Source organism: Ursus arctos, unplaced genomic scaffold (assembly GCF_023065955.2).
Source record: "Ursus arctos isolate Adak ecotype North America unplaced genomic scaffold, UrsArc2.0 scaffold_7, whole genome shotgun sequence".
Taxonomy (NCBI): domain Eukaryota; kingdom Metazoa; phylum Chordata; class Mammalia; order Carnivora; family Ursidae; genus Ursus; species Ursus arctos.
The window spans coordinates 8,939,889-8,952,798 of record NW_026623089.1 but is presented as its reverse complement, the minus strand read 5'-3'; the positions used below and the strand labels follow the sequence as shown (position 1 = coordinate 8,952,798).

Sequence of the window (12,910 nt, the reverse complement as noted above, 5' to 3'; positions counted from 1 at the left end):
CTGGAGCTGGTGCAGGAATTAGCCAGACAGAGCAAAAAGGAAGAGTGTTCTTCTGCTCTTCGCCGGCACTGCTGTCAGGAATGGGAGGGAACAGATAAGACTCACGTTGACTATAGCTACCCAGACCCAGCCTTCAGATACTCCCCTCCTCCATGCTTAGCCATGCAAATACTTTATCCAGCCAGGGTAGTGCCCTGATGGGAGGTTATCTCTAGGTGCTAGTTTCCAAACTGTGCCCTTGACACATTTTCCAAAGCTCTAGGGGGAAAAAAAGGACTTCTGATTAATGGAGTTTTTGAAGTGTTGCCTGCTGTTGGTGGTAGAATGTCATTTGTCTTTTGGGGCAAATGGGTGAAGAGCTACAGCTGGACCTGGTTCTTATTTGCCTTCTAAATTCTTGTCTAAATCTGGATGGAGTTGGTAGAGGTAAATCCAGAGACGTGTCCATGAGCAAATCTCTGGGAAGCTCATCATTTGGTTATATCTTGAACTAACACATTAAACAATGAACAATCTAGCCTGATCTCTGCTTTGTGGCATCCTGTCCCTCCATACCAACCCCTTAGGATGGCCATTTGCTTGACAACAGTGAGACTCCATGAAGAGAGCTCATCTAGGCCTCCCATCCACACCATCCTTAACTCCACTGAGACAAATGCAGACTATATGGCAGAGAAGATGGTACCTAAGAGGATGAAATAATCTGGGTGCTTGTGACAGATGTAAGATAAAAACCCTAAAAATAAAAACCACAGTAATCAAAAGCATTCTTATCCTGGAGTCAATCACACTACATGCACAAAAACAATGTTGAACTCAGTCAAGGCTACTGGGTGACTTCGTATTGAAAACCCCATTTTGGTGGGTTTATGGGAAGTAAGTTAGCATGGACCGCTTTCCTTTCAAAAACCACAAGGAGAGGGTTCGTGGCAGGCAGTGACTATGACAGAAGGCAGAGCAGGATGATAGCTGAAAGCATTGACAGCAGAGGCGGAGTCTGCATGTCCTTGGACTGACTTGTTCAATGTCTGTGCCTCGGTGTCCTTGTCTATAAGTGGGGATGACTGGGTTGGGGTAAAGATGAACTGAGATAGTGCATATAAATAGTTAAGCATGGTATTGTCATCAGCCATGAAAATGTAATAATTCTTTAGTAAATGTTCATTTAAGGTCCAGGGCACTTTCCAAGTGCCATTAGAGTCAACACACAATCTCCTTAGGCTTTTCTTCTAGAATAACTGGAGTGGCCTACCCAGTAGATATGGCTGGTTTGATGATGTCTTGTTTGTTTTTATACTCAAGCTCTTCAGTTTTCTCCCCACTAAAGCAATAATGTATACAATGTGCAAATGTATACAATAAGTTCTCTTGGAGGTTTGGGGCAATGGCTGAGTCTAGATGGGAGGGGACCAGCTCCCTTGGAAAGGGACCAGGTCTTTGGGGAAATATCTTGAGAGATCTCTTTGTGACTTTTCCTCGGTTGGTCCATTCTGATGTCTCAACTGTCTTGAGACATCAAGAGATGAGACAGAGAACAGCCTATTTCCATTTCCTGGAACACAAACAAGTGGAAGCTATTCTTTTCAGGTGATTTACCATCATTCCCAAAATGGCAGCTGACATCATCTACAACTATGTGGTTGATGGAATTTGAAAGCAAGTTGGTCCCAATAAATTTGTGCAAAAGAGTCTGTTCAAACTGTGCGAACACACACAACCACAGACAACTTCAGCGTTCTTTTGGGTTTTATGCCTGAGTATTGTTGGGACCTTGGAGCTCAGAGCTTCTGGGTTAGATGTAGACTCTGACATTGACCGCTTTGTGACTAAGCAAGATACCTGGAACCAGACAATGGGAATTGTGTGGTGTCATACTGTGCTTAAATGTCCGAGTTTTGAATGAAGGACTCTCAGGCATGTCTCTCAGCATGTTCTTGAGTGTGGGAGCAGGGAGCAGGGATGGTATGTCAGAAATGAGGTGGGGATGTTCTGGTGCAGATATTTCCAAGGTTTGTGACCTGTGTTGAAAGAATGTTCTAGCTGCCTGTTTCTATTTCAAGTTGCTTCTTCATCCTCAGGCATGTGCTTCACCTGCCCTCTTACTGGGCCATCAACAACATGAAGCAGGGCAGCTGGAGAAGTCCATTGTGGACCCCACATTCAAGGTGTTGAGACAAATGGGGTAGTTCTCTGGCATCAAGTCCCCTCACTGGCCAGTTGGTTTTGCTAGAGAGAATCTAATCTCTGAACCCCTGACTGCTGCTCCTGGCAGGACTCAACATTTACAAGGAATCTAAGAAGTTTATCAAATGCCTTAACTTTCCTTACACCAGGAAGTAAGAAAAAAGGGATCATGAAAGCAACAGCATTGGAATTTTTAATAAGAATTTAAACATAGCACATCTCCTTTTATCAAGTAGATTTTGGTATATAAGCACTAGAAAAAATAAAAGTATACCATCATATGTCCTTTTAGCAAAAGGAGATGTCCGAGTTCTTGTTGCAAAATGTCATCAATGAAATCTTTTCCATTGAAGCAGGTGAGAGCACTATATTTTACTTGTTTATTTTTTTAGAGAGGGGGAAGAGAAAAAGAGAGAGAGGATGGGCAGAGGGAGAGGGAGAGGGAGAGGGAGAATCTTAAGTGGGCTCCATGCCCAGCTTGGAGCCTGATGTGGGACTCAAACTCACAACCCTGAGATCATGACCTGAGCTGAAATCGAGAGTCAGATGCTTAATCAACTAAGCCACCCAGGCACCTGAGAGCACCATATTTTATTTTTGTACTTAGAATTATATTCCTCACTCCCTGATTTTTGAATTTGAGGAAATTCATCTGGGATATCATCATTTGAAAGCCCAGAGTCTGAGATTTCAGTTGTACAAGCAATTCCGCCATTATTCTTAACATCCAGGGGGCTACTCTCTATCTCCTCACGTCCCTCTTCTGATTCTTCTAGTTATTGTGAAACATCTTCAATGTCCTTTTTTTCCTCTTTGCCATTGGTAATAGACAATGAAAACTTCTGAATTCTTAACTGCATTCAATGAAAGCTAAAAGCATCTTACAAAGACAGTGCCTCCAGTCTTTTTAAAAAATACCTTGTTGAAAGGTAATGCAGTATTTGGGGCACTGGAGAATGATGACCTATCTTACCACTTCATCTTTCTTCTAGATAATGCCACCATTCTCTCATTGTCTTATTATATAACTCTTTTTTATGATAGTTAATAATTAACGAGTAATGACGAACCAATTCGTTGAATGATGAAATAGTAAAATGTTCCAAGCTATAGGAAAAATGAGATCATGAAGAGCCCGTAGTGTATTTTGGATTTATAGAAGGATACAATGAATCCATATAGTGACTATAAGATAGAATGACTTTTATTCTATTTTCTTTTCATGAATGAATATTCTTTTTGTTCTTTGGACGACCTCTTAAAACATGTAGAAGTCATAAAATATCAACCCTCACAAATAGAGTGAAGCCAGTTGAAAAAAAGAAACTCAAGAACTAAAGTTGAGTCTGATGGACCTTGAAGGTGTCCTAAGGGTTAACTTGAAGTGGAGTGGCTTAGAGAGCTTTAGAGTGGCCTCACTGATGATAAAGACCCAGGGTCCTCTAGATGTTGGTTTTGTTCAAAATAGATTAAAATTTTCTCAGGGTATGGTCAGAAGGCACAGGGTATCTGACAACAAAATATGTACTTATTTATGGGGCCTCTGAGTGGCTATTCCCAGTGCTAACTCCACTCAAATTTCAAACGGGAGGGAGGATTCAAGTGGCATCCAGAGCCCTCGCCTACTCTGAGCTGTCTCTTCTTTTCCAGCCCTTCTTCCTGAGCACAGATTATATCCTGTAACTATAAACGGTAGCGGTAGGGGGCAGGGTAAAGAGGTATGTACTTTATTGCATCCAAAATTATTCAACACCCACGTCCAACCCACTTGTAATCTACTATTAGAAAATCCAGAACACTTTGCGAGAACGCTGGAGGCACACAGACCCAAGAGTGAGCCACAGCGCCCCCTGGCACGATCGTAAGGCGATGCTCAAGCCAATCTGTGACTAGATCGTTTACCAACAGTGGAACTTCCATTCCAAGATGAATTTGCTCTCTTCCTAGGTCTGGCAAGCACCCTGACTACAGGCTATGGTAAGACCTTTTTTCTTTACAGTGACCACAGATTTCTCATAAACTCAAACTAACCACTGAGAAGCCATACCTAGGACTCAGCTCCTGCTGTCATGATGTTGGGCTGGATCTCTCGGGACCCGCTCCCTGTTTTCCTTGCATAATCAGTGTGGGTGGTTTAGCAGGATCATGTCAGGCAGGAACATGGTGCCCGTTATGGTGGCATTCAGGCTCTGTCAGCCCTCATAGGAGGCTTGAAAGGTGAGTCGAAGCCCACTCTTGGATGAATGCCATCTGAGACTTGACCCTGATAGCAGTGGAGAGTGCACTGAGGCATTTTGAACAGGGAAATGGGTTGAACATATCCACATTTTATAAAGATAAAACTTGGGACATTCTAGGGGAGACAGATAAATCCTGTTAACATAGGAGTGGGCACAGAGTAAGCACTCCATAAATGCTTGTCGAATCCATCAATGTGGATGGATTAGAGAGGGAGGGACGGGGCAGGGAGATCCACGGGCAGGCCTCTGGAGCAGGCCAGGTTCAAGAGAAGGAAGATCTAACCTAGCAAAATGGCAGTGAGGATAAAGGGAAAGATAAGCTTGTGGATAAGTTGGATATAAGAGGTACAGAAGGGGAGGAATCCAATGTAACAACCAGATTTCCAGCACAGTTCTTACGGAGTACGGTGACCCTGTTGATTCAAGTGGAAGAAAGAGACTGTGTTGGGTTTGGGACGGTGGGGTGGATGTCCAGGAGGCCACTGGGAATGTTGGTCTAGAGCTTGGTTGGGGATGTAAGGGCTGGTCAGCACTGGAGAGGTCGATTTTGGGGCCTTCCTCCTAGAAAGCTGCCAGAGTACATGAGTTCTTCCAGGGGGAAGACAGTGTGAGAAGAGAGCTAAGACAGTGCTTGGCAGAGCAGTGACACGTAAGGTGTGGGAGAGGAGAAAAAAGGTGAAGGAGATGGGGCAGTGGTCAAAGGAAGGAGGAGAACAGAGGATGTTGGTGAGTGAAAGCCAGGGACGCAGAGAGAGTGGACAAGGGCTTTCCACCGTGTCAATGCAGGTTTGCCTCTGAGGCTGGTGAATGGAAGTGACCGGTGTCAGGGTCGTGTGGAGGTCCTGTACCAAGGCTACTGGGGCACCGTGTGTGACGACGACTGGGACATCCAGGATGCAGATGTTGTCTGTCGGCAGCTCGGCTGTGGCCTTGCAGTGTTGGCGCCGGGTGGGGCCCACTTTGGTCAGGGCTCGGGGAACATCCTCTTGGGCTTTGTATACTGCTCAGGATGGGAGCCCTACCTGTCAAGCTGCTCCCACAGTGGGTGGTACAACCACGAATGTGGCCACAGGGAAGACGCCGGAGCTGTGTGCTCAGGTACAGCTGACCTCACCTCGCCTGTGCCGCTTGGATGAGAGGGGCTCCTGCTGACCTTTACATCACTTTCAGTTTACCTGCTTTACTCTAGGTCATGTCTTATTTGACGTTAGAGGGCAGGTCCCTTTCCAGATAAATGGAGGCTGAGAGAAGGCAAGTAGCTTGCCTGGAGTCCTAAAGCTGGGAAGTGGTGGAGGTGGGTTCCAATCTTAGCCTCCTCCAGAGTTCGCCAATGCAGTCAGCCCGTGGGATTGTTCTGATGATCCCCACCCTGGGGTGAAAAAATACCTCCCTACGTGGCATTTTCTCCTCCTTTTACAGTCAGGAGAGAAGGATCAGAGACTTCCGGTCCTTAAAACTTAAATCTATACCAAAATCAAACAGAGAAATAACCAGTATGTTCTCTTTATTGGGGATTAAATGACCAGCTAAAGACATTCACACCCACAGTGGAATAGAGAAATTCTCCCTGACTCATCCTAGCAAAACCCAACGCTGAGTTTCTCCTTTGTTCACAGAGGGCTGGTAGGTGTTCAAGTACCAAGAGGTCTTTTAATCCACAAAGAAGCTCTGAGGATAGCAATCATTGTGTCCCCCAAAGGGGGTTTCCTAGATAAATTGTCCATCTTTAGAGTGACCTCTGGCATTTGCTATGTGAATTGGGTGTGTGCACACGCCACCATGCATGGGATAGGATCCCGATAATCCAACTAGCACATGAGAATGGCTTCCCCAGAGAGTATGGCCCTCCAAGTAATCGCTTTGGAGTGGGTTTATTTTAGCATTTGGGGACGCATCTTTGGAAACTGCCTTTCTACTCAGTTGGGGCCACCTTCTCAGGGATATCTCAGTGATGGTAGATGTTTGTCATTTGAGGGTGTGGGTAAGCTATAGAAATAGGCAGTTGGTATTTGAAATGTGATCTTGTAAATCAGATGGGGTGATTTTTTGGTTGGAGACAGTGGAAGCAGAGGGGTGGGAGTTGATGGCAGGAGCAAAGAACATCTCTGGCATTCCAGCATTGAATAATGGCTGGCAAAATGACAGAGAGATGAATTCTGTCTCATAAGTAAGAAATACAGCTTTTAGCAGTGGGTAGGGTTTCTGGGTCTCTGCATCCAGCCCTTGTTTCAGAGCTGAGGAATTAGAAGGCCAGTTCTTCTCCAATGAGGGCCAACATAGAATGACCTCTTTTTTTCTCCACTCCATAGCTTCTTTGTCTTCCACTGAGGCATCCCTGGCAACAACTGAGGCAGAAGGTAACATATTTTTATGTGGGATCCCTATGGGCTCATTACCTGCACCCATAAGGTCATCTCTGATCCAGAAGAGGTGCAAAAGGTGCTCAGTTCCCAAGAGGGAACCTCTGAATAAGTCCCCAGGCCTAAATGGGTAACCCTTCCATGGACTATGTCCCTGAGATTGGGGAGGGATCGACCTGCTCAGGCACTTCCAAGGAGATCCAAGGTGGAGCTTGGTGTCCAGTCTCCAGGGGGGTCCTGTTGCTCACATGCAGTGCCTACCCTGTGGTGCTCACCACTGCATGCTGAGGCCTGGCCAGGCTGAGGTGCTGGGTCTCTGGCTGCAGGGCCTGGAAAGGCAGGTCCAAACCTGATGGGGCAACATCCTTCCTGCCTTTGCCCTTTCCTGAGCCCATATCAGGCCACCTTGGTTCCTTCTCAACACGAGGAGCCATGGTCCTTCAGCTTATGGGCATCAAAGGTCCCATGCTCCCCCCAGGGGCATGTCCTATGAGACAGCTGGGAGGTAGTCAATACAGCTTGAGTTTTTGGCAACCTGGGCTTTGGGAAGGAAAGTCACTGCGTATATCCCATGGGAAACTTTGACCCTAGGACAAGAGAAGGATAGCCTCCCCGTGAAGGCCCCTGACCAGAAGTCAGCATGGATCAGTTGGGACTCTTAATGGTACGCATGTCAGGCATTTCTGTTCCTCAGACGTTATGCTTTCCTGTCTCGAAAGCCCGTGGGGTGAGGTCTGACTTTACCTCTTTCTCTTTCCTATGATTAAGGACACAAATGTCACTAGAGCTGAGGATGAGACTGGCTTTATTATAATTTAGCCATGGCTCTTCCTAAGATTCTTATTTGCAGCAGCTCTAAGAGGAGAATCTGCTCCTCTCTATAACGGTTTCCCTTGAGAGCCCTGCTATGTATTAGGAATAAGAGCTGGGCCTAACAAGTTCTTTGGTACAACTAGTCCATCCAGGGTGCAAACAAGGGGCTCAGGTGCTTGGCTATTTGACTATGACACAGGACTGCAGCTAGGACTGTCACTGAGATGCTTGTCAGAACCTTGACTGTGCGGTGGAGGTGGAAGTCACACTTCTGTAGACCCCAAAAGACCTCATGGAGAAGCCCAGTAGGGAATTCAGAAGTGCAATGAATGCTTTCGTGGCAGCAGACTAAGAGGAGCTCTCAGGTCATCTCCTCTTCAAGCCCCAGCACCCAGTAGGCTCTTGCTGGGGCCTGGGGCAAGCACCACAGTTTCTTGAAGCAATTTGAAAATCATAGGTTTAACGCCACAATCTTACTTAATGGGTAAAGATTGGAAGCATTTTCATTAAAGTAAAAAGGAAAGAATGGCCTGCAGCCCCCTGTCATTTAACAGTGTACTAGAGATATTAGCCAATACAGTTAGACAAGAGAAATCCATCGGGAGCATAAGGATTAGAAAAGTTATTTTTGCATCTGTTCGTGGAGCTCTGCATAGGTCACATGTGGGATGGTCAGAATCAAGGTCAGTAGGTTGGTAAAGAGATATTTCCCCCCAAATAGTCTTGTAGAATGAAAGAATTTGAGGCTAAACAGGTTTGTTCCCTTTTCCAAAGTTACATAGCAAGATAAAATCCAGGTCAGAAATGGCATCTCCTTAGCAGATTCTTTTTAAATTTCAGTCCTTGATTGTCCTCAGAGGGGACCTAACTTTACATTTTCTGTCCCCCCCCCCCACAATCTGTCTATGCAGATAGCACTACAGAGAATTCTGTGGCTACTGGTACAATAGATAACGAATATTTTTATTTGGTTCTCTCTCTGTTGATAATGACAACAACTGTATACATGGGTTTCACATGAATTCAGAAAGAATTGTAGAGGATGGGTTGAGAGAGTGTTGTATGCACACAGCACAAAGGAAGATCCCATGTGATCCTGCCAAAAACAGTTTTCAAAAGCTGCCTTCCATGGTGTCTAACTCTGGTCTCTGCCTTTGTTGTCTTATCCAGACACCACCTGGACCACCGACTATGCAATTTCACCGACAGGAACAGGTAAATATTTCACTCTACCCTCCTAGGATCGTTCTCAGCTTCTGATAAAGTTTCGGTTTGGAAGGGACAGGAGGAGTCTCAGGGTGCATCCTTCCTTAGCCTTGTCCGTGTGTGTGTGTGTGTGTATGTGTGTGTGTGTGTGTGTGTGTGTAGAGCAGGGCGATAGAGAGAGATAAGGTCTCTGAAGATCAGATCCTGGGTCTGATCTTGAGGGTGGTCAGCTGACTGCATTGGGATCCTGGGCTTCTCTTCGGCAAAGGTCCTCACCCAGGTGCTCAGTGTAGGCCCTGGAGGCCTCTGCAGTGCTGCTGGGACCTTGCTTGCGGCTCCCAGGCCATGGGGAACAGCCCAGAGAAGAGGAGGGCCATGTGCTGGTACTGCAGCTTTCCTGACCAGGTACATGGTGTCCTAGGATTTTGGCAGAACCAAGTCAAGCTGCCATGGAAGCCCAGAAGTTGGCCATCAGGGGTCTTGGCATGCACCAGGAGCTTTGGAGCTCCATCCTGGGTGTGTCCAGTGGGGGTGAGGCTTGTCCACCACCTCCCCTCCATCCAGGTCATGGGGCTCCTTCTCTATATTGGAGCGTCCTTAGGCATGAGAGGATTGGGATGTCTCTGCTCTTTTACCTGTGCTGAAATTAACCTCTGGACATGGTCAGTGGTAATTCCCTGCCCAGGGGACTTAGGCCAGGAAGAAGTCCCTGGGTCTTACAAATGTGTGAAGCTTATGACCTTAAGATACACCCGGAGGGGAATTTCTGTTCTTTCTCCCTCAGGGACTCCGTCAGGTTTGGCCCTGAGGCTGGTGAGCGGCGGTGACCGGTGTCAGGGCCGCGTGGAGGTCCTGTACGGAGGCTCCTGGGGCACCGTGTGTGACGACGACTGGGACACCAACGATGCCAACGTGGTCTGCAGGCAACTGGGCTGTGGCTGGGCCACGTCGGCCCCGGGAAATGCCCGGTTTGGTCGGGGCTCAGGGCCGATTGTGCTGGACAACGTGCGCTGCTCCGGGCATGAGTCCTACCTGTGGAGCTGCCCTCACAATGGCTGGAACTCCCACAACTGTGGCCACTCAGAGGACGCAGGTGTCATCTGCTCAGGTGAACCTCCAAAATCCCCAGGTCCCCCGTTCATGGTGCTTGTTCCTGTGAGCAAATGCACTCCCGGCTCCAAAGTCCCCACCTGAGCCTCTCCCGGATATGCTGTGCCCCCCAGCCTTACCTGCGGGCAGCAGGCTCCTCAAGGGCCGCACAGGGGGACGAGCAGGGGCAGGACCCCTCTGTCCTGGACCCATACGGCTTTGGGCACCAGTGGCACAGGGGGTGGAAGGACTGGCCACCATTCAGTGCGCAGACACAACGAGCCCCTGATGCTTAGCGGGATAATGTGCTCAGCGCACACCGTCTTCCCAGGCCTTCGTTCTCAGAGCACATCTGTTGGGCATGCGGTGGGAACAAGAAGCACCTTCACTCTTTCATCATTGTATTCTTCTGGGTCCTCCATGAGGCCAACTCAGAGAACAGGATTGCAGTCTGCATTGTGAATCTGGGAGGGTGCTGAAGAGCAGCTGGGACGTGGGCTGATGTGTAGGGAAGGGCAGGTCGGTGGTACATGGAAAGCTAATGAGCCAGATGTAAATGTGGGGCCTGAGCCTGACCCCCTACAGAAAGGCTGAGAAATCTTGGAAGGACTGGGAGCGTTGCACCTGGACTGGTGAAGTTGGGGTCCTTCTAGACTGACTGCCCAGATGCATTCTTGCTGTGCCTATGCAGAGGGAAAGCAATGGCTTTGGTGGCCTGTCCTAAGCCTGGCAGGGACATTCAACCTGCTGAATGTCAGCTCTCAGGCACAGCCAGGGGGGTAATGGTGGCAGGACATAGGGTGGGGCTCCCAGAGGACTGGGAGAATCATGGTGGGCCCTGGCGTCGTCCACCCGAGGACGTGTGGAAGCATGATCTCAGGTGTATTGGCTGAGTTTCTTCATCCTTTGGTCCAGTTGGGGCACCTGTGTGCTGTGTGTCTGACTCGTGTTTCTTTCTTACAGCTGCTTGGCCTCAGACCACGTTCCAGCCAGGTGAGTCCTGGGCCACCCTACCCAGGCTTTTCTCTCTGCCATCCCATCCCTCTTCCCCCCAGGGTGGTCGAACCACTGCTTTTTGTGGAATCTCTGGGCACCTTAAATTTCCCACTGTCACTGACATGCTGGCTCGGGGTTCTGACCAGACATGGGATTCACAAGAGTCTCAACTTCCCATCAGTCCATGAGGTTTCATCCAGTATGTGGACACTGTCCTGAGAGCTGTCTGCCTGCAGTGTCAGAGAACTGGCCACATGTGCCATGAATCTCAGCTGTCATACACTCCGGGCTGACAGGCTGAGGGGGAGAATGGTCGCTGAAGACCACCGACTTCCTGTACGAGAGCCATCAGGGCAGGCTGCTTCCTCTGCCTTGCTCAGTGCTTGCAACCGCCTCAATTCCTTGGAGTCATAGCTGCATCCAATGGAGCTGGGACAATATTTGAGGGGATGGGGGTGTACTAGGGGATGGAGGTGCTCTCGGTACTGGGACACCTAGTTGGCTCCATGTTGACCCTCAATGGCCCTGACTCTTTTTTTACCAACGTTAGGATATGGGACAACCCTCAGATCTGCATGAGGCAGGATAGATAGTTGGCAAAAGTTTTCTCAGGCACAAAGAACATGGCAGGCTTCGAGATGTGCAGGGACCTGGCTGACCTACACAAGGGCTTTGTCCCAGAACAGCTGGCAGAGCAGGAAACCTGCCCAGAACACCCAGGTGGGATGTGGCAGGATGCAGACGTGCAACTGTTAGGATGCCTGCCAACAACAGTTTTCAGAGACTGCTTTCCATGATGTCTAACTCTGGTCTTTGCCTTTGTTGAAATGTCCAGACACCACCTGGATCTCCAGCTATGCAACTTCACCAGCAGAAACAGGTAAACATTTCACTCTACCCTCCTAGGATCGTTCTCAGGTTCTAGATGAAGTTTGGGTTTGGAAGGAGGTGGTGAGTCTCATGGGGTGTTCTTCCTTAGCCTTGTTCCTCGGGTCTGTGTGTGTGTGTGTGTGTGTGTGTGTGTGTGCATGCGTGTGCGTGCGTGTGTGTGTGTGTGTGTGTGTGTAGCACTGGCAGATAGAGAGAGATGAGGTCTCTGAAGATCAGATCCTGGGCCAGGTGACTGCATTGGGATCCTAAGCATCTGTTTGGCAATGAACCTCCCCTAAGTGCTTAGTGTAAGCCCTGGTGGGCTTTCCAGTGCTGCTGGGACCTTGCTTGTGGCTCCCATCGATGGGGCACAGCCCAGAGAAGAGGAGGGCTCTGTGCTGGTACTGCACCTTTCTTGCCCAGGGGCATCATGTTCTGGGATTTTGGCAGAAGCAACTTTGCCACGGAAGCCCAGAAGTCGCCCATCAAGGGAGGGGTCTTGGCATGCACCACTAGCTTTGGAGCTCCATCCTGGGCATGCCCAGTGGGGGTGAGGCTTGTCCACCACCTCCCCTCCATCCAGGTCATGGGGCTCCTTCTTTATATTGGAGCATCCTTAGGCATGAGCGGATTGGGATGTCTCTGCTCTTTTACCTGTGCTGAACATTAACCTCTGGACATGGTCAGTGGTAATTCCCTGCCCAGGGGACTTAGGCCAGGAAGAAGTCCCTGGGTCTTACAAATGTGTGAAGCTTATGACCTTAAGATACACCCGGAGGGGACTTTCTGTTCTTTCTCCCTCAGGGACTCCGTCAGGTTTGGCCCTGAGGCTGGTGAGCGGCGGTGACCGGTGTCAGGGCCGCGTGGAGGTCCTGTACGGAGGCTCCTGGGGCACCGTGTGTGACGACGACTGGGACACCAACGACGCCAACGTGGTCTGCAGGCAGCTGGGCTGTGGCTGGGCCACGTCGGCCCCGGGAAATGCCCGGTTTGGTCGGGGCTCAGGGCCGATTGTGCTGGACAACGTGCGCTGCTCCGGGCATGAGTCCTACCTGTGGAGCTGCCCTCACAATGGCTGGAACTCCCACAACTGTGGCCACTCAGAGGACGCAGGTGTCATCTGCTCAGGTGAACCTCCAAAATCCCCAGGTC

At 49.0% G+C, this 12,910-nt stretch overlaps 1 protein-coding gene across 24 annotated transcripts in view; it reads left to right on the top strand.

The window, feature by feature from the left end:
* The window catches only part of DMBT1 (deleted in malignant brain tumors 1), a 70,203-nt gene that overhangs the window by 9,962 nt on the left and 47,331 nt on the right, over positions 1-12,910 (top strand). For 22 of the 24 annotated variants that reach the window (XM_057308662.1, XM_057308657.1, XM_057308674.1 and 19 more), the window contains 7 exons: positions 4,132-4,161; positions 6,734-6,781; positions 8,768-8,812; positions 9,588-9,911; positions 10,856-10,885; positions 11,724-11,768; positions 12,563-12,886. In XM_057308662.1, coding sequence (XP_057164645.1) covers positions 4,132-4,161; positions 6,734-6,781; positions 8,768-8,812; positions 9,588-9,911; positions 10,856-10,885; positions 11,724-11,768; positions 12,563-12,886 — 846 coding nt within the window. The remainder of the gene's footprint in view (positions 1-4,131; positions 4,162-6,733; positions 6,782-8,767; positions 8,813-9,587; positions 9,912-10,855; positions 10,886-11,723; positions 11,769-12,562; positions 12,887-12,910) is intronic. The other 2 variants (XM_048219230.2, XM_057308666.1) reach the window with 2 other exon arrangements.